Source organism: Phaseolus vulgaris, chromosome 11 (assembly GCF_051622355.1).
Source record: "Phaseolus vulgaris cultivar YP4 chromosome 11, ASM5162235v1, whole genome shotgun sequence".
Classification (NCBI taxonomy): Eukaryota; Viridiplantae; Streptophyta; class Magnoliopsida; order Fabales; family Fabaceae; genus Phaseolus; species Phaseolus vulgaris.
This window is the reverse complement of record NC_143508.1, coordinates 14,653,618-14,674,977: the sequence shown is the minus strand read 5'-3', so window position 1 is coordinate 14,674,977 and position 21,360 is coordinate 14,653,618. Positions and strand designations below refer to the sequence as shown.

Here is a 21,360-nt window from a genome sequence, read left to right as displayed (position 1 = left end):
AACTTAGAAAGCAAACAAACCAAAAATTACATAAACACATAAAAAGTAAAGAATTTTCAAATATATTATTATTAAAATTCTCATAAATGATAGTTAAAAACAATAAAGAAATATAAAACAAAAACACATAAGGAAATCTTAAAATTTAAGTTTTAATTTAATTAATTAATTAATTAATTTTTTATTTTTTAGATCGAGCAAAAATAATCTCGCTTGAGAAAAAATGAACCTCGCTTGAACAAAATTCCTTCTCACTTAAGCAAAAATTTTCTCGTCTGAACAAGATGAAGAAAAAAGTTTCTCAAAACTGATCTCATTAATATTTTCACAAAAAATTACATTTAAAATTGTATTTTTCATAAACCTACAACATTAAAATTTTCATTTATTTATTCAAAAGGTAGAGGTACTCTCAATGAGCTACTTTGTCAACATATATATTCATTATTTCTAAACCAAATCCAATTATCTAGATTTATAAAACAAATACATACAACTCTTACACTTTATAATACCATTCAACACTTTCAATCTTAAACAAAACATACTTACTAACTCATTCACATCACAATCAACATAAATTATAAACAATTCAATCTCAATGAACATTCTAATTTTCTCAGAAACAAACATCCTTGCAAGAAAATTTGAGACTGGTAATCGCGCCAACCCCACATCCATATCTTCCATCCTAGGGTTCTATTTGAAAATAAAATTAGCTTCCCTTACCTGACTTTGAGCAGTTGCTCGCAAAGAGCTCTAATGCTACACAACCCAAAGGTAGCTTAACCTACACCACTGAGTCTTGATCAATGATCAAAACATATCACTTGGACTCTTAACTAAAATGAACTAATCATGAAGCTTTAAACATCACATGCAAAGTCTATACCAAAGAAAATCTAACAGGTTCAAAACTTACTCAAAGGAAGAATGTGCAAAAAGAAACTTACTTGGTCTAAAACATTGATCGGACAGTCTTGTAGTATTCACTACCAGGAATCCATGACAGACTTCAATCGTCATTCTAATGATAGAGATGTTCAAGAAGTTAGAGAGAAGGCAGGAGAAAGAAAAAGGAAAAGTTTAGAGAGATGGTAGTTCTTTTAAAATGAAACTTGAATATCTGTTTTTCTATTTATATACTTTTTCACTTTAGTAATAAAATATTCATGTATCATTTAAAATATACCTTTTCTACTCTAAATTTATTTTCTAGGTCTTGCACACTCAACATGATAATTATCGATATGCTCCAAGAATGATAGTTTGCATAATCAAACACCAACGAAACCATCAAAGCAGTGGGGTTTTCATTAGGATGTAATAAATATAATTGTTTGTCGATTAGATCGACTAATCCAATTTAGCCGATCGTTCTTCAACTATATCTAAAAAAAGAGAAGAAAGATTTGATTTGGAAACAAGAAACAAAGAACTCAAAAAAGAAAAACACACCATTGTGCACATCAGAACTCTTTAAATGAAGAGATCTGATATCATAATACGAAAGATGTTCAATCCATCCAAGAAGCGTAAGACCACTACAAAACCAAAAATGAATAAAAACACTCGCAGAGAAAAGTAAGAAGCGAAGGAAGAAAATCCTAAAAGAAACTAGAAGAAAAGGGGCAAAGAGATGCACAAAATAAACTTCTAAATATATTATAGATTGTTTCTTCCTGCACCTTCATATGTTGTTCTGCCACCCCCATACAAAACATAAAAATACCTTTTTATCCTTCTTGTGTCACCCCATAGAGTAGCTTCTGAATTATGTAATTCGGACACACATTTGAAAAAGACTTTCGGATTACATAATTTGGAAGCCTTTTTTAGCTTCTAGATTATGTAATCCGAAAACTAATTATGCATCTAAAAAAAGGCTTTCGGATTATGTAATCCGGAAGCTAATTACGAATTTGAAAAAAGACTTTCGAATTATATAATCTGAAATATTACAGAGAGATATTTTTGGAAATACGAAAATTTATGGAGGTGAGAAAAGAATATAGGAAATGCAAGAATAGGAAGAAACAATCTATATTATATATCTTACAGAGAAAAAAATATAAAAATATATCAAGCTGAAAACAAAAAAGGTAATGAGCCTAAAGCAAACTAGCCCAAAAAACTAAAATAAAAAAGGGGCTTCTTCTTCCTGCACCCTCACAATTTTCTAAATCCCAAAACTGATCTTGACCTTTTATTTGAAAAAGGACACCGTAGTTACCGAAAATTGGGATCTAGGAGTGTGCTACGGATTCATCAATCCGAAACTAAATCATTTTTTTTTCTAGATAAGGGGGTGTTATGGAAACAAATTTTGCATAAATTATTGATTTTTGAATTGCTGAATTCGGAAGCCTAATTCTGTTACGGATTGGTGGATCCAGAATGTTTTTTTTTTTAATTATGGATTTCTGAATCCGGAATACATATTTCTGTTACGGATTGGTGGATTCAGAATGTTTTTTTTGAATGATGGATTTTTGAATGTGAAATGCATATTTTGAATTACAAATTGGTGGATCCGAAATTTTACCAAAGTGTCAATCCAAAATTTTTTCAGATTTCATAATCCAGAATGCAAAAAAAAATAAATACAATTCAAGTGCATTTTAGGGTTTTTAAAAAATAATAAGGACAGTTTAGTCTTTACATATAACATTGTGGGGGTGCAGAAAGAAAAATGTAGGAGTACAGGAAGAAACTGCTTAAAAAAGGGTAAAAAAAATCCAATATGAACAAAAAAACAATTTTATTTTATTACGATCCAAATCCTATCGCATCACTCGACTGTACACTTATTATGGATAATTATCTTTTCAAATATTTTTTAAGTTGCAAAGAAAATAATTTTTTTACTATTTACTATGTACATTTTAAAATATGAAACACATTAAAAAACTGTAGATTAAGGGAATATACAAGTAAATCATCTCAAATAGTCTCTAATTCATAGATCACATATTCAATTACATTATATATTTAGAATTATTGCTGGTAGGATTTTTACTGTGTTCAAATTTCATCTTAGATTATGGTAAATCACATTGCAAATTTAATAAATATAATTTTTGAAAATTTACAAATATTTCATTTATTTTAAGAATGTATTTTGATCTATATTTAATTGAGTTGAGGCAACTTTAAGTAATTTTCACGTTAAAAAAAGTATACTCAATTTTACAGTTAACTTACTTTTACAATAAGAAGATTCAAACAAAAATCACACCATTTCGAAACTAATTTAATAAAAAATAATTTTATTCGTAAACAATTTTATCAACCCTATTCAAACACATACTTACCTGATGATAACAAAATGACTTCTTTTGATTGTAAAATATCATTTATCTTTTACGTGTTAGAATAGAAAAGAAAATTGTGAAAAAGAAGAAAACAAAATGAGTGTGTTTGATGAAGAAAATAAAATAAAAGAAAAAAAAGAAAGAAAGAAAGAAATTTAAACCACTCGTTATTTCCCATCTGTTTTTATCTATTTAAATTAACCTACTTCCCTCTTCCATTTTTTTTCTATTATTTTTCTCTTAACATAAAAACCTGTTATTTTCATAGTGTTTCTCATTTCTTTGTGTAATTAAAAAAAGGGTTTATAAAAATATTTGTGTAATTTTTTTGAAAAAAGGTTTATTTGGGAAATTAAATTCTATATATAACATATCGTTTTTCTTCCCATATAAAGGTTGCATACAATACAAAAACCCCTAGCGCCTAGGGTTTAAGCGACGACACTAAACTACCCAAATTCCTCCCTTTGAATTCGAAAATACCCGCTTTTGGTTTCGATTTCGTGCTGAAAGTAGGTTATAATGGCTTCCCAACACGAAGACGGGTTCAATGTCGACCCGATTCTTATTGGGGTAGATACAACAACGGCTTCTCAACACGAGAATCGGTTGGATATTGACCCGAATCCAATTGGGGTGGAGACCCAGGAAGCGGAGACGGAAAAGTTGGCGACTTTGGGTTGTGTTGCTCCTATTGAGGAAGCTGTGGAGAAGATCAATTTGTTGGGTTCTTCTCTTTCTATTGAGGAGAACGGTGATAAGGATGATACAGGAAGTGATAGTGATAGTGAAAGCGGAAGTGAAAATTCTGGGTCTGAAAGTCCTGATTCTGGTAGTGAAAGTAGTAGTAGCAGCAGCAGTAGCAGCAGTAGTAGTAGCAGCAGTAGCAGTAGTGATAGCGAAGAGGAGAGTGATGATGACAAAGAGGTAGAAGTTGAAGAAGGCGAGATAAGTAGCTCCGATGAAGAAAAGATGGCTAGTTGGAGCATGGTTGATGCTGATGGTGATCATGATGAGGAAGATGGTGATGCTGGAGTTGGACCCATCAGGTCAAAGAACGAGCTTCAGGTGTTGTTTTATTTATTTTAGTCATATTGCTAATTTCATTCTTCATTGGAATTAACATTTAAAGAACATGTTGTCTACTGTGAGGGTGTAAAGTGTTTTGTGTTATGCTGTTGTTTATGGTAATTGAGATAGGTGTGATGGGTTTGGATCCTTTCATTTCATTCCTAAGATGTATATTTTAGTTTGGTTTTTCTGCGAGAATATTTTTGTTCCAGTTTTTGTCTCAAAGATAGTTTTGTTTGGGATTTATTTTTTCTATTTTTGCAATGTTTCCTGTTTTCCGGGTGTTTACACAGTAAATATTGAAAATGGGAAATAAGAAAAAGTTGTTTTTCTCTATTTCCTTCTGTATGAACTTCTAAAACTAAGAAACTAAGTGAAAACATTTTTCAAACCAAATACGACAAAGTTTGACCCTTTACATTGGAGTTTTATTAGGAATTTTGAATTAGAATACAAGAAATTTGAAAATCTCGTGATGTTTAAGACAATACACACACAGGTGAAGAAAGTCAATTAGTGGAAGTAGTCTGAGTAACTTGATGATGACTCGGATCATTGCTATATGCAATTTTATTGTGTTTTTGTGTATTCTTTTGAATGGTGTTGTCAACTTATGCAGAATCTGCCCGCTGTTCCTCCTGTCAATGCTGCTTTAGAACCACACCATCAAATGTTGCCAGTGGGAATCATTACTTCTGTAAGTCTACAGTATCCCTGTCTCTAATGAAAATAGGCATTCCATCATTGATTTCAAATTTAGCTTCTTTAGTTGCTTAATTAAGTGTGCGTGTATGTTAAAATGGCAATAGGAATAGAATAGAAAGGGTGTTGAATAGTGTTGGGATCATCATAATGAAGTTTCTCATTTTTCAGACTCTTGGTGCTCAAGTCGTTGTGGAAGGAGTGGAGAAGCATGACCCTCTTAATGAGGGTTCTATTCTTTGGTTGACTGAAAGCCGAAAACCACTAGGTTTAATTGATGAAATCTTTGGACCAGTCAAGAACCCTTATTATGTTGTGAGATACAATTCTGAAAGTGAAGTTCCTACAGGGATCAATGAGGGAACCTTGATCTCGTTTGTTCCAGAATTTGCTGATCATGTGCTTAATAACCAGGATCTTTATAGGAAAGGGTACGATGCATCTGGTGCGAATGATGAAGAGTTATCTGACGAAATGGAGTTTTCAGATGATGAAAAAGAGGCTGAACACAAGAGAATGCATAGAACGACAAAAAGAGGTGTAAATGATCAAAATCATGCCAAGAAAAAAAACAACAGAAAGAAATTTTCACCTAAAGAGCATGTGGCACCAACCATCCCTGACGCACCTGCTGCACCTTTGCTTACTCACGGAAATTGTCCTCCTTTTCCAAGTATTGGACAAACTCTTTTGGGGGGAACTGCCACAGTTCCATCATTTCCCCACTTAAACGCAGCGCCCCCCAACTTTGCTACAAATGGAGTTTGGACAAACGGAGCATTTCCACAGCACCCACAGAATGCCATGTTTCCTAATGGTTTTCCTGCAAATGGCCTATCATGGTTCCCACAAAACACTCAAATTCCTCCCCAGCTGCCAATGCCAGGAATTCCATTTCAACAGCAATTACATGGCAATCAGGGATCTCTTTCCACAACTATGCTACCTGGGATGCAGCCCAATATGTTTGCTCAATCCATATATGCAACAGGGCTTGTTGGTCAAAACCAAATGGCATTTGGGATGGGATCACCCTTCCAACAGATTCAGCCACCTGCACAACAGGGATTTCCATCCAATTCTGGTGCCCCCCCTCAGTTTCATCCACGTCCATCTGGTAATCGTGGTAGAAAAACATTTCATGGTGCAGGAAGGAAAGGGTGGCGACCAGCCAAGTGAAGTTCATTGTGGTCTATTGCACACTGAACTGATTTCTCGAGTTCGGCCATTTTGCAAGGAATGTATTACAAATGTAAATTTCTTGTAAGCCTATTGAATTTTGAAACGAATTAGGCAAGTTTTTGAAGTAGTTAAGTTTCTAATATCAAATTAAAGGCATCATTTGTGGTTGAAAGTTATATGGATTTGAATAGATGGGTGCTGATTGTTTTGTTTGTTTACTTCCAATGCCTGAATCATGCCAATGTATGTTCATGTAACCTCATCCTAGAAAGCCCAATTTATTCCTCCCACTGTTAGAAGCTCCCTTTTTAAGGATCTATCGTAATAATTACAAACAATTCCTGTATGTCTCAAGAGAAATGACTTTTAGCATCCCTAATGTACTTCTTTAAACTCTGTAATTAGAGTCCCTAACGACTTTCTTTTGATTTTATGATTTCTTAAACTAAGTAGAATGTGTATTTAGAAACAATCAAGTTAATATATATTGCTAAGAATCTTTTTATGCAAAAAAATTTAGATAATAAGAAAAATGAGCCAATGATCAGAAGAATAATTGGAAATATTTATATTAAATTTTTTTCTAACAATTTCTGAAACCTACTCTTCTAAGCTCAGGGCAAATTTTTTGTCATTGTAATCTAAAATGTCATCTTCCTCCTTTTACAAACAAACCTTGAAGCTTTTTCAGGCCTAAACCATTTTACATACCTCAGAGGGAGCTGGAATGAGTTTGAGTTATGCACCTACGAAATCAAAAGGCATAAAAGTTTGTTTGTTTGATAATTTGAAGTCTTTAATTTAAAAATTTAAAATGATATTTTTGAAATGAGCTTTTACCTCCTCACATTTTATCTTTTTTTTTCAAATATAATATATTATCAGTAAAATAAATCTAACTATGTTATCACAATATAATCCATATAGATGATAACATTTTTTATGATAAAAGCTATTTTCATTTTTTAAAATTTAATAATTAAGAACTAATTTTAAACTTGAATACCTATTAATAGACCAAGTAAACCATTTTCAGATGAAATCGAACAGAAATGTTTAATGTTTGCATACCATTCAGAGGCAAAAAGACATAAACGTGGCCTTGGTTGTCTGAGCTAAAAAAAGATGAAAAAGTATATTTTTAAAAAAGAGAACATAATAAGCAACCACTCAGTTTCCTTTGGAATCATTTATACTTGAACAAATAACATGTGGCTCATATATAAAGAAAGCACACTCATCTCCAAAGCCAATATTGAGGACTGAATAACAAAGCATCGACGAGGAGGCAATAATTGTCCAAAACACGGAGCTGGTCGGCTACTGCATTATTATGGCTATGTCACCATCCATTGCATATCAAATCACCACCCTGCCACCCCTTTTTTTAACAATTTTTCCTTCATGATAATAATATATGAACAAACATAAAAGGAGATAGATAGATAGAGAGAGAGAGGGATTAGAAAGAGTGAAAATAAATTGCTGAGATTGAAATTTATGATCCAGTCACAGTGAGAACAAGGAATGGTGAACTCAGTCAGACTGGTAATGAGAAATTAGGAAATTAAATTAAACATATTCTTCTTATAGGGAGGCATAAATAGGTCACATTAACGAGTGAGAAAATAGCTGAATATGAAGCAGTCAAGCTTTGGCATTGTTTGTAAAGTCAGCACAAGTCTGGCAGCTGCAATCTGAAAAGCGGCAGATATCACAGCCAAAGCAGACACAAGAAGTGCAACCTTTGCATGTTGGTGAACGAGTGCATCCCCTGTAAACTCTACGACTTGCCCTTTCCTCTTCATCTTCACATGTAATTCTGAAACATAATTACCATTATTAATTGCTCCAAAAATGTATATAACGAGATACTTTCAGTAATGACAAATGTGCAATAACATAAACAAGCCAATACTGTCTAAATAGACCAATTTGATGTATGCTGGATATAAAATAAAACCATGTATCTACTTGAGTACTTCTACCAAAATGCTTTTAGATAACTCTTTGTAATGGATAAGAATACAAGATACCCATCAGCAGCTTGTCCTTCGCCTCCAAAGTGGGGGTAACAATCTATCCATTGTCATTGGTTGCAAATCTCAAGCAAAGAGTATTTTATTATTAAAATAAAAGGGTGGTGATCAGTCACTGAAAGGAGAAAATGGACATAGTGCACAGATAACTGGAAATAACGGGTAATAGCTGATCAAAGTGATGGTATACATTTAAAGTCAACAATAATGAAGTTCTAGAAGCTATCTAGTTCGAATATAATAATAGCATAAACAGCAGACAGTGGAGCTATAGCAATAACAGTCTAAGCAGTAAGAAGCATTTGCCAGTGGTGGATGGAAGATGAACATGTTGCCAAAACACTTATAAAAAAACTATTTTATAAATTTTGGGCTATCTAGAAAACAATTTTTGTTTTCCTTTTCTGTTTTTACTTTTAATTACAAAAGTGTCACCTCCTTTGTACTTTGTCTTCTGTTTTCAGAAATTCAAATGGGAAATAATGAAACTTTTTTTTTATCACTGTTTCTTGTAGAAACATCTTAAAACAGAAAACAATGTAGAAACAAGGCATTATTTTTGTACTTAAAAATGTAAATAAAAAAATATTATCTCAAACCATAAGCTCCTACGGTTACGAATAGTTTCCATTTTAAATTCAGGAGAAAATAAAATCATGGGAACAGTAAGACCCATACTGTTTTTCAACTACATTCCTGTAACTGAATTATGCCCATATTGTCTCAGGAGATGGTCTTTAAATAATTGCCAATTGTGATTTTTTGCTGAAAAAAGATATTCAATCTACTGCAAACACATCACTTCACAATTTCGAAAATTTGAAATAATCAGTAGTCAGTCTATTTCAATATCTTCTGTCGTACACTGCAATTGCACTCATCATTTCCTTGATAAGACCTTGTAAAATGCTAGCTTCAGCATATTTTTGCCCCTCTTCCATTTTTGAATTCCTGTATAAATCATTAAATCTAGAATGCACAGCTTCTGGCCAAATTGAAATACTGGTACTTATGTACTTGTAACAACAACAGATGACACACTTTAAGTCTGTATAATAATAATTCAACTAACTCATGAACAGATACAACCAAACACATAAAAATCTGAAAAAATTGCTTAAAAAATATCTAATTTTATCACTAAAGATGCTACCAAACATTCCTTACAACCAGGCGTGCTTAAACACTCCCAGCTTGAGACTTCATGATACTATCACAAAGACTGTATGCTATAGCTTGCATAGCACTCTGCAAATTTGCAAGTATTGGCTACTACAGCTTCAAATCTTACTCAAGATTAAGAAAAGACAAAAGCTATTGGTTCAACTTGGAAAGTGGCCATATCACTTCCAACAATATAACATTTTAAATAGACAGTGCTATTGGCATCAATGAAAGCGTTCAAAGCATGGTGAATTTATTAACATCAATCTAATAGATGGACTTTATAACAAAACAAGCCACCGACAATTAAAATATGAGTTGCTCATTTATATTTTAATTCTCAGTAAAAGTGTACCATATATAAGCGAAAAAAACATACTTGTCATATGGAAGATCAGAACATTTCCAATTTGCATCTGCCAAAGCATCATGGTGAATGCGGCATTCCTCTTTAGTTCTCAGACGAAACCTACGCTCTTTATTGCACCTAGAGCAGCGAACAAACTCATCACGGTGACAAGCACGGCCATTTTGGGATCTATGGGAGCCATTTGCAGCTTTTGACACCTGATTATAGTATTTGAGCAGTACTGTTTTACACAGTGGAACCTTCTCACCATTAACAATTACCCAGACATTATTCTTCCATTTCCTAGCAGTCTCTCTTCCAGAGTGTTTCTCAAATGCAGAAGGAGTCAACTTGGCTATCAATAAAGCAACGTTCATGCAAATAAAAAGGGTCATTTGGAAGAAAAACACTATCACAAAAGAAAAAGGTGCAACAATGCATAGCAAACAAAGTCTAGAATCAAATATCAGAAAAAAGGTTTTTCTTTTTCAAGAACTAGGCTATTAGAGCTTACTTTCCCCTCTCAACTTCACCAGAGGGCCCATGAAATCCTTTCTTTTATTTATTTATGAGTGAATTTTCAGGATTCTTATCCACACTTGATCATGTGATCTCTTCCTTAATTGTTGATCTGTATGAGCTTTCAAGTTCAAATCATATTGGCATGGTTTTACATTACTCTATGAAATCATTTTCTTAAGTCGGTATTTCATGTATATTTTGTAGAAACGATTACTTAAAAATATCACATGCTGCGAGGCGAACAAGATTTGCTAAGTAATAGTCATTAATTTTTGTTTTTCTTTAATTCGCATGCATCAAGGTATTAATCCTTCTATACATTCTTGTGGAATCAAAAATAACGCAGACATCTAATAAGTGGAACAAATACAACTAGACAAAGCATATGCATAGTGATTGAAAGAATTAGATTCTATTTTCAGTCTCTGCCGAAGGTACTCGTTCAACTCAGTACCCAACAATTAAAAACTACTCAAGTGGAACGGATGGTTCATGACAAATACAAACAGCAATCAATCACATTCATTCCTAACATAAGAGAATATGCCATCAGGGACAAGAACCAAACTCATGAGCAAAACTCATTACATATTATAAACTAATAATAATACCATAGGATCACACAAACAGTCTACTCTGCCAAACAGACTTCGATCACTTTCAACAAACATGGAGTAACGATATAACATAATGGTTACGCCACGTTATTATATACAAACAACAAAAAGGTCTCCTTCATAAAGAAGAAAGACACGTTTAAACAGAAAAAAGGACAGGTGTTGTTTGAAAATCTTCCACAATTGCACACAACAAAAACAAACACCCTCCAAGCCCGATCGTGTAGTATACCAAACCAATAAGTTCAGTGAGACAAATCAACATACAGTTCAACTGTATGAACGCACCATCACAAACTCAAAACCCGAAGCAGATCAAAACAACCCCATAATGACACCCATCAACGTCAAAAAAACTCATCTCAACACAAACCAAAGACATGCACAACACAAAAACACTCACACAAAACAAAACGAAACAAAACGAAACAAAAACAAAAACCCTCATCTTTGGAGAGAGAAAGAGACCTTCTTGACAACCAGGGGTGCATTCACAAGTGATTTCAAGGTACCCATTAACGAAAACCCTAAGTCTTCCAACAGCGTCACCATATCTATGGCTCGTGCACCCGCACGTGACTTCGACATAGTCCCCGACACGCTTCACCCCACTCACCTCTCTCAGCTCCTCCTCACTGAATATCGTCGACCCACTTTCTCTCTCTAACCCGTTCGCCATTTTCCCTTCAAAAGACTCTGTTTTTTACCAGAAAACGATGTGGGTGTAAAATCGAATACCAAGGGCAACGCGATGCCGAAGACGACCCAACACAACGTTAAGCCTTGAGATCTGACACAGAAACGTTGAAATGTTTGAGAAGAGAGAGAGAGAGAGAGAGAGAGAGAGAGAAGAAAAGAGAGAGATACTGAGGGGTTGGTGATGGGGTTGAATGAATAAATGAATGAGCTGGCGTAGCCAAACAAATGTTGTGAGTGAGGTGAAGGGGTTAAAAGGCTTAGGGTGCTACTTGCTATGCATGATATGATATGTCATGAGATGAGGGAGGATATTGATATATAAAGAGAGATATAGAGAGAGAAAACAAAAGTTTATAGGGAAATCATCTCATGAAACCAGACTAGGTTTTTGATATTCGTGTGATAGTCTGTGTTTTTGTTTTTTATTTTATTTTTTACTTTAACTGAAACCATTTTTAGGGGATAGTTTCTAAATATTATGATTTTGCATAAATAATGGAACGAATTTAGAGAGAAAGAGGCCTTTTTTTTGAAAAAAAGGGGAGATAAAAAAAATAAAGTGGTGTTTTGCCGTCATGGAATGAGAATTGGATTCTCTTCTGCATAAGCTGCAATTCATTTTACGACATCATGGATCTGAGTCAATTTTAGTAGGTTGTCAAATGGTAACTACAACAAGCCAAAGGGTTTGGTTCAAAGTTTTTACTTTTAAGGTAATGCAACACAGAAGTACAGAACCAATGTTAAACTGCAGATACTATTACTTGGACTAAGGAGATTTTACGTTCCAAAACATTATATTACATGCCTTATTCAGAATTTAAATCCTCCATGTGTTGTTTTGTCATACTCTATATAATTAATAGCATTACTTAGTGATCATGTATACAACGGCCATGAATAATTGAAGGGACGACCAAAGACGGTGACTACATTAACTCATGCATTCAACACGAAAGCAATATTGTAATTTTTTTCCATTTTGTTTTGATTACTACAATTACATCAGACGTTACTCCAGCCGCAACCACCACGGTGGTGATATATGGTATATACGTTAAGACTTGTAACAACATAAGGTGATGAGAGGAGAATTGATTCTTTATCTGTCTCCATATATGGCAGAAGACTTTCTGAATCCCAACACCACAGTTAATGTGTCAAAAACTCATTCAACAAAATTGGTAAAGTCTTTATTAGAGAACTTGATACAGACACACTGAATAAAGTTCTCATCTCTTTACCGGGACTCGATCAAAATGGCGTGATAGTTTATCAAAGGAATATACCTTTCCCTTAATCAGGTACGACATGAAAAATCTCCCCCAGAAAAAAAAAACAATAATATTTTGTTGATTATTATTCACTACAATACAAAATTTTATATATATAAAATACACACACAGCTTAGTTGCTGTAAACTGTCAGGAGTAATGCTTTTAAAGCTCTGAATTTGTTTCTAATTGCCATTTCTTATGGTGTGGCAGCCTTCGTGTACCTAAACTCTTGTAGGAGTCCAATAACAAGCTTTTGTTCTATTATTACTTAGATTTTAGTAGTTAGAAAGGTTTTAAAAAATGTCTGTCATTTTAGCCACAACATCAAGATTTTGAGTTTCCATGACACAATAATACTATTACATTTGAGGTAGTATAAACTATATTTGTCTATCATTTCCAGTATCATCAAAGACAGCAACAAAACTGTGATTTAAAATCTGTTAACTTACACATGTGGTTCTAAACTCTTGGTTGCATTTTTATAGACTTAAGCATGTTACCATTTTTAATTTGCTCAAATGCACACAAAGCCAATGTACATCATGATGCCTGAAGTACCAAAAAACCAATTAATAGTCATACATGACATCCTAATATTGGCCGTTTAAGAGAAGCAACAACCCCACCACAACTTGGACGGAGCAACATAGGCAGACAAATTGCAAATACTAGGTGGCTGATCCGGTCTCCTATCACTCTACTAGCTAATCCAATACATGTCTGTTCTGCAACTAAAAGTGCAGGCAAAGTGTGACATTCAATAGATTTGATTCTGGAGAATATTTAGCAATTAGAGAAGCCGTTGATTAAGAAATCTATGTCTGGTCCAGCAGTTATTATTTCACTCTTCATGTCTTGCCTCAACTCAACCACAAAAGATTTTTGCTCCTCCTACTGTATCTTTATATGTATGTACTTCCAACTTCAGTAAGATCATCACATTTTGCACTGTCTGAGTTAAAGTCTTAAAAGTCCCACATAGGTCGCCACAATTACTGGGATGTTATATTGTAGATTAATTAGAACTATTAGTTTCGTGATTCATCTAACATAATACTTTAACAAAGTCTTTACTTTAAAGACTGTTTTTGTGAAGTTTTTTTGGCTTGTGTGGAGGAAAATCTCCACAATTTTTACTATGTTAATTAGTGTCCCCATCCATAAAGTGATTGATCAAGTTGAGATTACAAAGGGACATCTTTATCTTGGAAAGGAACTTGTGCATCTTGATTTTTAGTCTCAATTACACAACTTAGTCAGTTGATTGGGGCCCTCAGATAAACTTGTGTTGGTGGTGGCGGAAGCTGCTATAATACCATCATGAATTTACCAAAGTGCACAAGATATGTATTGATTCCATGGTCTCATCTTTTATCATGGGATGTGGAATAGCCCATATTAGGAAAGAAAATGCAAAAGGTATATTTTTTACAGTGACACATTTTTTTTATCAGGACATGTAAAATGACCATATTGGGAAAGAAAAGGTAAAATAGGTATATTTCACTGTGGCATGCAATCGTGGCGAGGGTATTTGTGAAGGCACGAAAATGTTGCTCTTTTGGTTTGAAACAGTTGAGTCCACAAAGCCAACTACTATTCCAACAAGTGCAGTGTGAGTGAAGTAGATAATCTACTAGATGACTTTTACAAGTTATGAGAATCCAAAACTATTATTATTGTTATTATGTGTGGTGTGTATTTCAACGACAAAGTACTGATTATAATGATGGTAGACTTTCCCACTTTAATGATCACACAGTACTTGGACTGTGTATGAGAGTGGCTCTATGAGGAGTACTTTTGCAACATCACATGAGAGATTCCATTGGACACCGGCGGTGGTGGCGATCCAGTTAAATTTTTAGTACTTGGTATAAAATGGAACCAGTGTGGATTTTTATAAACACCTAGGATTCTCCACCTTCATAACATAAGCTTCACACACCTTGGTGTGCCACTTTCTAGCACATATCCACGTGTAACTCTTCTCCCATGGTCCTTCCCAACTAACCACAAACCCTTTCATCTTTTCCTTTTAACAATCTTTTTTTAGGACAATTCATCAATTTTACCCATCACTATTATTCCCTCACAAAATGTGGGACTAGTGTCTTCAAAATTACTAGGTGATCCAATTGTCTTGTGCCTAGTTAATTTTTCATCAAAATAGTAATTTATTACTATTAATTTTCTAGTAAATTTAAAAAATTAACTTGACTTTTAACATAACATTCTTAGTTTCATTATCTACAAAATTATATGATACACGTGAATATATATATATATGTGGATGTGCGAAAATGTATATCATTTACATTATTATTAAATATTTACAAAATGATATCTCTTGGATTTTTAAATATACATATATGTTAAAACAGAACATCAAAAGAAAAAAAAAATCTCATCTGCTGATTATAAAGTTTTATCTCATGTTCTTGCATAACACACGATCATCAAATTTTAAATAAATACAACAAAAAAAGGTAAGCTAAAGATTTTTAAAAGATATTAACATGAATTTAAAATTCAATTCAAACAAGTTACAAACATCTCAAACTTTCAAACTTCATCCCTTACATTATACTAAACAATTAAGTTTTTACAAAATAATTCATATTTTGTCACTCAGGTCAGAAATCTACTAACATACATACACAGATGTTCAACTCTTCTTCTGGAAAACACATGCGTTGAATTTGACTCGGAGATATGTACATGTTATATTACCTTCCTTGTACTATCTCTCCATAGAACTTCATGAATATAGGAACTAAATTCTCTCATATGACAGAGTAAATCAATAATCAATATGACCAGTTAGACCAACTATCTTTCAAACCACATTCATTTATATGAACCTCCATCGAGTCTCACCACCTAATAATTTTATCTATATGATTCTAGATGAATCTCTAATTCAATGCATATCATAAATAATCTCAACACAGTATTTCCTTTCCCAAAAATACTATGTCTCAATCATACTTCTGCATGATTAATAATTCATTCAACATCCCAATAAATCATATAATCATACAGAAATTTAACTTTTAAAAATACTAGAACATCTCACAATCATGATTCACCTATGCACAACATACATCCTTGCCTAGCGAGTCACTAAATTGCTTAGCAACCGAGCCCTAGGACCAATTTCACCCAACGAGAACATTGCTCACACAACGAATAAATCATTTCTCCCAACAATCAATGCTCTCTGTTTTTAATTTCCTAAATTTCTCCTATGGAAAAACATTACTTGTCCATCGAGCAAACCACCAAGACCAAATTCACCCAACAAAAGTGGCTTTCCAATAATCAATGCTCTTAGGTTTTCTAATTTCAAAATTTTCCAACGAGTATATGGGACACCAAACGAGTTTGCATTATTTGTAGAATTCTAAAACTAGTTGAACTACATCAAGTTGGGTTCTTCATACCCTTTCTTATTAGTTTTGAAAACTATCAATTCCAAGAGTCAATTATCTTAATCTTATTCAGAGTTCTAAAAGTACTCAAGTAAACTTAAACTCGTTTTAAATAGTTCAAAAAGAAAAGATATCTTTAACCAAAGATCAGAGCAAATTACATTTTAATCAACAAAAATCTTAGTTTTCTAGATTGATTCAATTCAACACAAACTTTCACAGCAAATAAATCAAATCATACTCAATTTACTTCAAACATTAGTTTCATTCAAAATATCAATTTCCCACAGATAAATTACCCATTAATTTATTATAGTGGAAAATTTTATTGTAACCACTCATCTATCTGTATGTAATATCATTATTGACCAAAATAAGAAAATATGGAAAAGTGTGTTAATCATCAACCATTTACCTACAAATGTTTTATGGTGGAAAAACAATTAGCATGGGTAATATTTTGAAATCCATGGGTAAAATTAAATACAATTAAAAAATTGCATTCCAATCCCCAAGAACTCACATCATATTTTGGTACTCAATTGTCCAACATCCAAAACGTACGATTGGTTCCCAAATTCCCAACAATGCATGTTGGTTCCAAATCTCCAACATCTTCATTGATTCAGTCCTAAAATTGAAATTGAAAATGAAACTGAATCCCAAATTCGAAATTGAAACCTTGTTCCCAAATGTAACCGAAAAGTTTATTTCCAAGTTGCATCCATGCCCAATATGAAACCAAACCCTCGTTCCCAAATATGAAATTGAAATCTATAATCAAGAGCATTGAATGAGGAAGTGAATTAGTGGTTTATCACAACACGTTAGTCTCGATCCCCATGGCCATTTAATGCCCCAATATCTAGTGTTTTATGTTTGTATTAGTGTTTGTCTTTGGTTTTATATGAAGACTACTTTTATTATATTGGTTTATTGTTTTGTTGAATTTGGATGTAGCAGATTGATATCAGGAGGGAGAGAAGCCTAATGAGATAATAAGTTTGAAGCTTAGTATTAGAGGGAAGCCTGAGATGGATGTGAGTAATGGGAATTCTATAATCTACATGAATGGTCGTGAAATAACAAAGATTTAGCTTAAGATGTTAAAGGTAACCAAATCAATAATCAAGTTTCTACTTTCATCTAGGTTGGATTTGGTTCTGAATGAAATAGTTGACCACGGAAGTTAGTTAATGTACTAGAACCTAAGCTACAATGCTAGACACTTGTTAAGACGTTACACGGTCCAGTACCAGATAAACAATCTAATACCCATTAGATAGTCTTATAATAAGAGAGTCTATGAGTTTTGATGATAATAAACACTACAAGATATGTTAAGGTTTTTAAAAAAGTTATTGTATGACAAATACACATTAGATGGTCTATCAAGATTAAACTTGTTAGATGGTCCTACAATATTAAAATTGTTAAACGGTTTCTTAGAATTAAGCTCATTAGACAGTCTCTTGTTCAAGTAAGTAAAGTCAAAATCTACATAAAACGCTAGATAGTCTCACTGTGCAAAGACCTGATAGATTATTTCATAGTACAAAGACGTGTTAGACGGTCTCACTAGATATTCTCTAGATGCTCAACATACTATACGGTTCCAAAGGAAACAACGAGTTAGAAGAAACAGTTACAATGAACTTGTTAGACAATCACTTCATTTTCTACATGTTAAACGCTCTCTTCATTTTCTACATGTTAAACACTCTCTTCATTTTCTACATGTTAAACAGTCTAACGTATCAAGGAGTGTTTAAACTTAATATTTGTGTTATAAAAATGTTTTCTAACATTTCTAGATTATTTTCTAACCTCGTTTGATAATATTAACTTATACAAATCAAATTTTTTATTCAAATGAATGATAAATTATTTATGGGAACGTGAAACAAAACAATTCGAAAAATATATATCTTAATTTTTTTAATGATTATTGAATAATATATATATATATATATATTATATGATGATTATAAACTATACTATGTATTGATACGCCTCAATGATCAAAATGAAACAAGGATTGAAAATTTTTCAAAAATACAGTGTTAAACTAGAATATTTTCAAAAAAACAGAGATATGATTTATTACATATTTGATTTTGAAATTAAGTTTTTGAGAAATAAATCTTAGTTTTCCTTCCACATTTAAAACTTATACAGACTTATAAGGTTTTTGAATAGAAATTTTTTATAAATTATATTTTGGAATTAAAAGTTTATGATTCAGTGATACTCATTTGATTAAATTATTATTGATTATAATGTTTAAATTATTTCAAAAAATTATTTACAGCATGAAGATACAAAGTTATATCAAATTGAAAGTTTATATATAGAGCACTTAATGGGAAAACAAAGGTGTTACAGAATGAGATTTGTGCAAACACTGAGAAAAGAAAAATCAAGCTTAAATGATTAAAAATATACAAATATAGAAAGACTTCAAGGTTCAACAAATGATTAAGATACATTGAAACCTTCAAATAAAAAAAGTTTCCTCTTAAAGCGTCTAACAGAGAAAAAGATGAAAGAACAATACAATATTTATGGAAAGATCAAGTGGAGAAGTTTCAAGCTTCAAAGTCCAATATCATAAAAATATAGAAGTATTTTGAAGAGGGACAATATCATATAAATGCTCAAGAGATGCAAGATATCATCAAAGGAGAAGATACCTTATAGAGAGTCTACTAATAAGAATAAGGTGCAACAATATAGATTTGAACAAATATTTGAGTTAAGTGGATTAAAAGCATCAACATTCAAATTTATACAAATTTAGAAAGTATTCGAATTTCACACACATTCAAGACACACAAAGAATATTCAGTGCAGGAGTTTCCACAAGGTGGGTTCACCCCTTTGTGTGCCGGTTGGTCCTAAATTTATTAATAGAAATAATAATTTGGTGTCGCATTAGCTTTTTACAAGGTGACGACGGGATAATATTTCAAATAAATAGGAAAACCAGCCCTTGAATGGCATGCTCCCTATCTGTCTCAATTGCTCTTCTAGCTTACTGAATCACTCAACTTCGATTCCTACATCGTTTGCATACATTTCTTATCTGGGATAAGGGGTTTAAGGCGAAAAAGGCATATATAGAATGGTAACAGTTGAACATAATCAATGTATCCTCAAAAAATAAAGTCTAGTGGTTCGAATCCACTTCTAAAAGCGGGTGAAGGTGGGGACATTAACAACCTCTCCTCTAAGCGGCTTACTCTTTTTCTCGAGTACCACAGTGATTTGTGTGCTCTCCAGCAGTAGTCAAAGAACCCTAAAATGCCCCTATCTTATTGCACTCTAAACTCTTTGAGACCACTGACTTTTGATATGAAGTGTCCATTGATTATATGATTATAAGTATTTAGTGGTATTGTTTTGTATATTTCTTTGCAATTAAAGTATTACTTATATTTGCAAAGTGGCTAGCAGCATTGTCACTATTTTTTCCAAATTAGTGTTTCTCCTTATATACCAGTAAACTTTAAAAATATGTAAGAGGTGCAATGTAAAATTTTCTGGCTATAGAAAGAATCTTGGATTAGAAAGGGTGTGTGTATCAATGAAAGGCTTGAATATGTAAGTGTTATATTGGCTTGGAATAGTTATTTGAAAATGTATTTTCCCTTTAAAAGAAAGGATTGTCAAACTTTCCATTTATCTTTTAAAAATAAACAATTTAAGAGGGTTGATGGATCAAATATATTAGCTCTTTTGAAAGAGTGAATAAACTTCTTATGGACTTGACGTTAGACCTTCTAGTGGTTGTTCTCTCTAAATCACCTCTCCTTTGAATTTTCCTTCTTAGCATTCATTCAAACATTTTACAATGAGTTGGAAACTCATAGTTCAATGTTAACTGATAGCTTTTTGTTGTATCTTATTAGTAATATTGTAGGTGAAGCAATGGATAGAATTAGAAGTAGTCTTTCATAAAAACCTGACCAAGGGTTTAGGGTGTATTGATAACAATATTTGGTAAATATTCCCATAAACTTTGGTTAGAGGAAAAGTACCATCTACACGGTTATTCCCCTATTAACTAACCATTTCAATTGACTTGGTTGGTTGACATTGATTCAATTCCAAGAAAAAAGGCTATTAGAACCTTGTTGAAAGTTGAGTTTAGGTTGGTCGCACTAATAAATGTAATATTATTGAATATTTTCTAAGGATTCATTTATACCACTATGGATCTAAGTTAATCTTACACCTAGGAATCAATGTTTTATTTGAGGGTGAATTTTTTCAATATCAAAGATTGATAATATTCGTCAATAATGTTAATGTAAATTATACTTCCTAAATATAGAAATTATTTCAAGTTTGTTTGGATTGTGAATTATATTTCAGCTTGACTTAACTTTTGAATTATGTTATGTTTGAATTTAAAATTAAATTTAAGTTTTATTTTATAATTAGGTATTGTATTGGATGATATTTTATTGTTGTACTAAATATTATAGGTGCAATAAATTTAGTGATAAATTATTTAAAATTAATTTACATATCCTGGATTTGGATTATGTTTGAATGTTTCATTGTACATGTGTAAAAGAATAAAAATAATTATATATTTGATGTTTGTAGGATTTATCTACGAATTTACCCATAGAATTTGGTTTGTAGGTATATATGATGTATCCATGGGTTTATAAGCATGGGTAATATTATCAACGGATCCACAGATTTATGATAGTGAGAAATTTATCTACGGATTTCAACATGTGACATAACAAAAAATAAATAAAAAATTAAACATATTCAAATAAAAGATTTGATCAAACAATTTTACTTTATTTAGTTATAGGAGTCTAAATCTGATGAAGGATGATGTCAATTTTTAAAAAAAAAACGTAACGGAGAAAGAAAAATATTTTTACATTTATTTTAAAATGAAACCTGAATTTGGATGAGAAAATATTAATAAAATAAATAAATAAATAAAAATAAATGTTTACTA

General features: G+C 32.3%; 2 protein-coding genes across 2 annotated transcripts; one reads left to right on the top strand and one right to left on the bottom strand.

The window, feature by feature from the left end:
* The first annotated feature begins 3,705 nt into the window (after nt 1–3,705).
* LOC137836169 (uncharacterized) lies at nt 3,706–6,487 on the top strand. The gene is made up of 3 exons (XM_068645043.1): nt 3,706–4,382; nt 5,005–5,082; nt 5,259–6,487. Exons 1-3 carry the CDS (start codon nt 3,837–3,839, stop codon nt 6,264–6,266), a joined length of 1,632 nt encoding a protein of 543 aa, XP_068501144.1. The 5' UTR covers nt 3,706–3,836; the 3' UTR covers nt 6,267–6,487.
* Nucleotides 6,488–7,731: 1,244 nt separating this feature from the next.
* Nucleotides 7,732–12,052, bottom strand: LOC137836276 (protein ULTRAPETALA 1). The gene is made up of 3 exons (XM_068645079.2): nt 11,429–12,052; nt 9,852–10,176; nt 7,732–8,091 (listed from the first exon to the last, which is right to left on the bottom strand). Exons 1-3 carry the CDS (start codon nt 11,637–11,639, stop codon nt 7,917–7,919), a joined length of 711 nt encoding a protein of 236 aa, XP_068501180.1. The 5' UTR covers nt 11,640–12,052; the 3' UTR covers nt 7,732–7,916.
* Nucleotides 12,053–21,360: the final 9,308 nt, after the last annotated feature.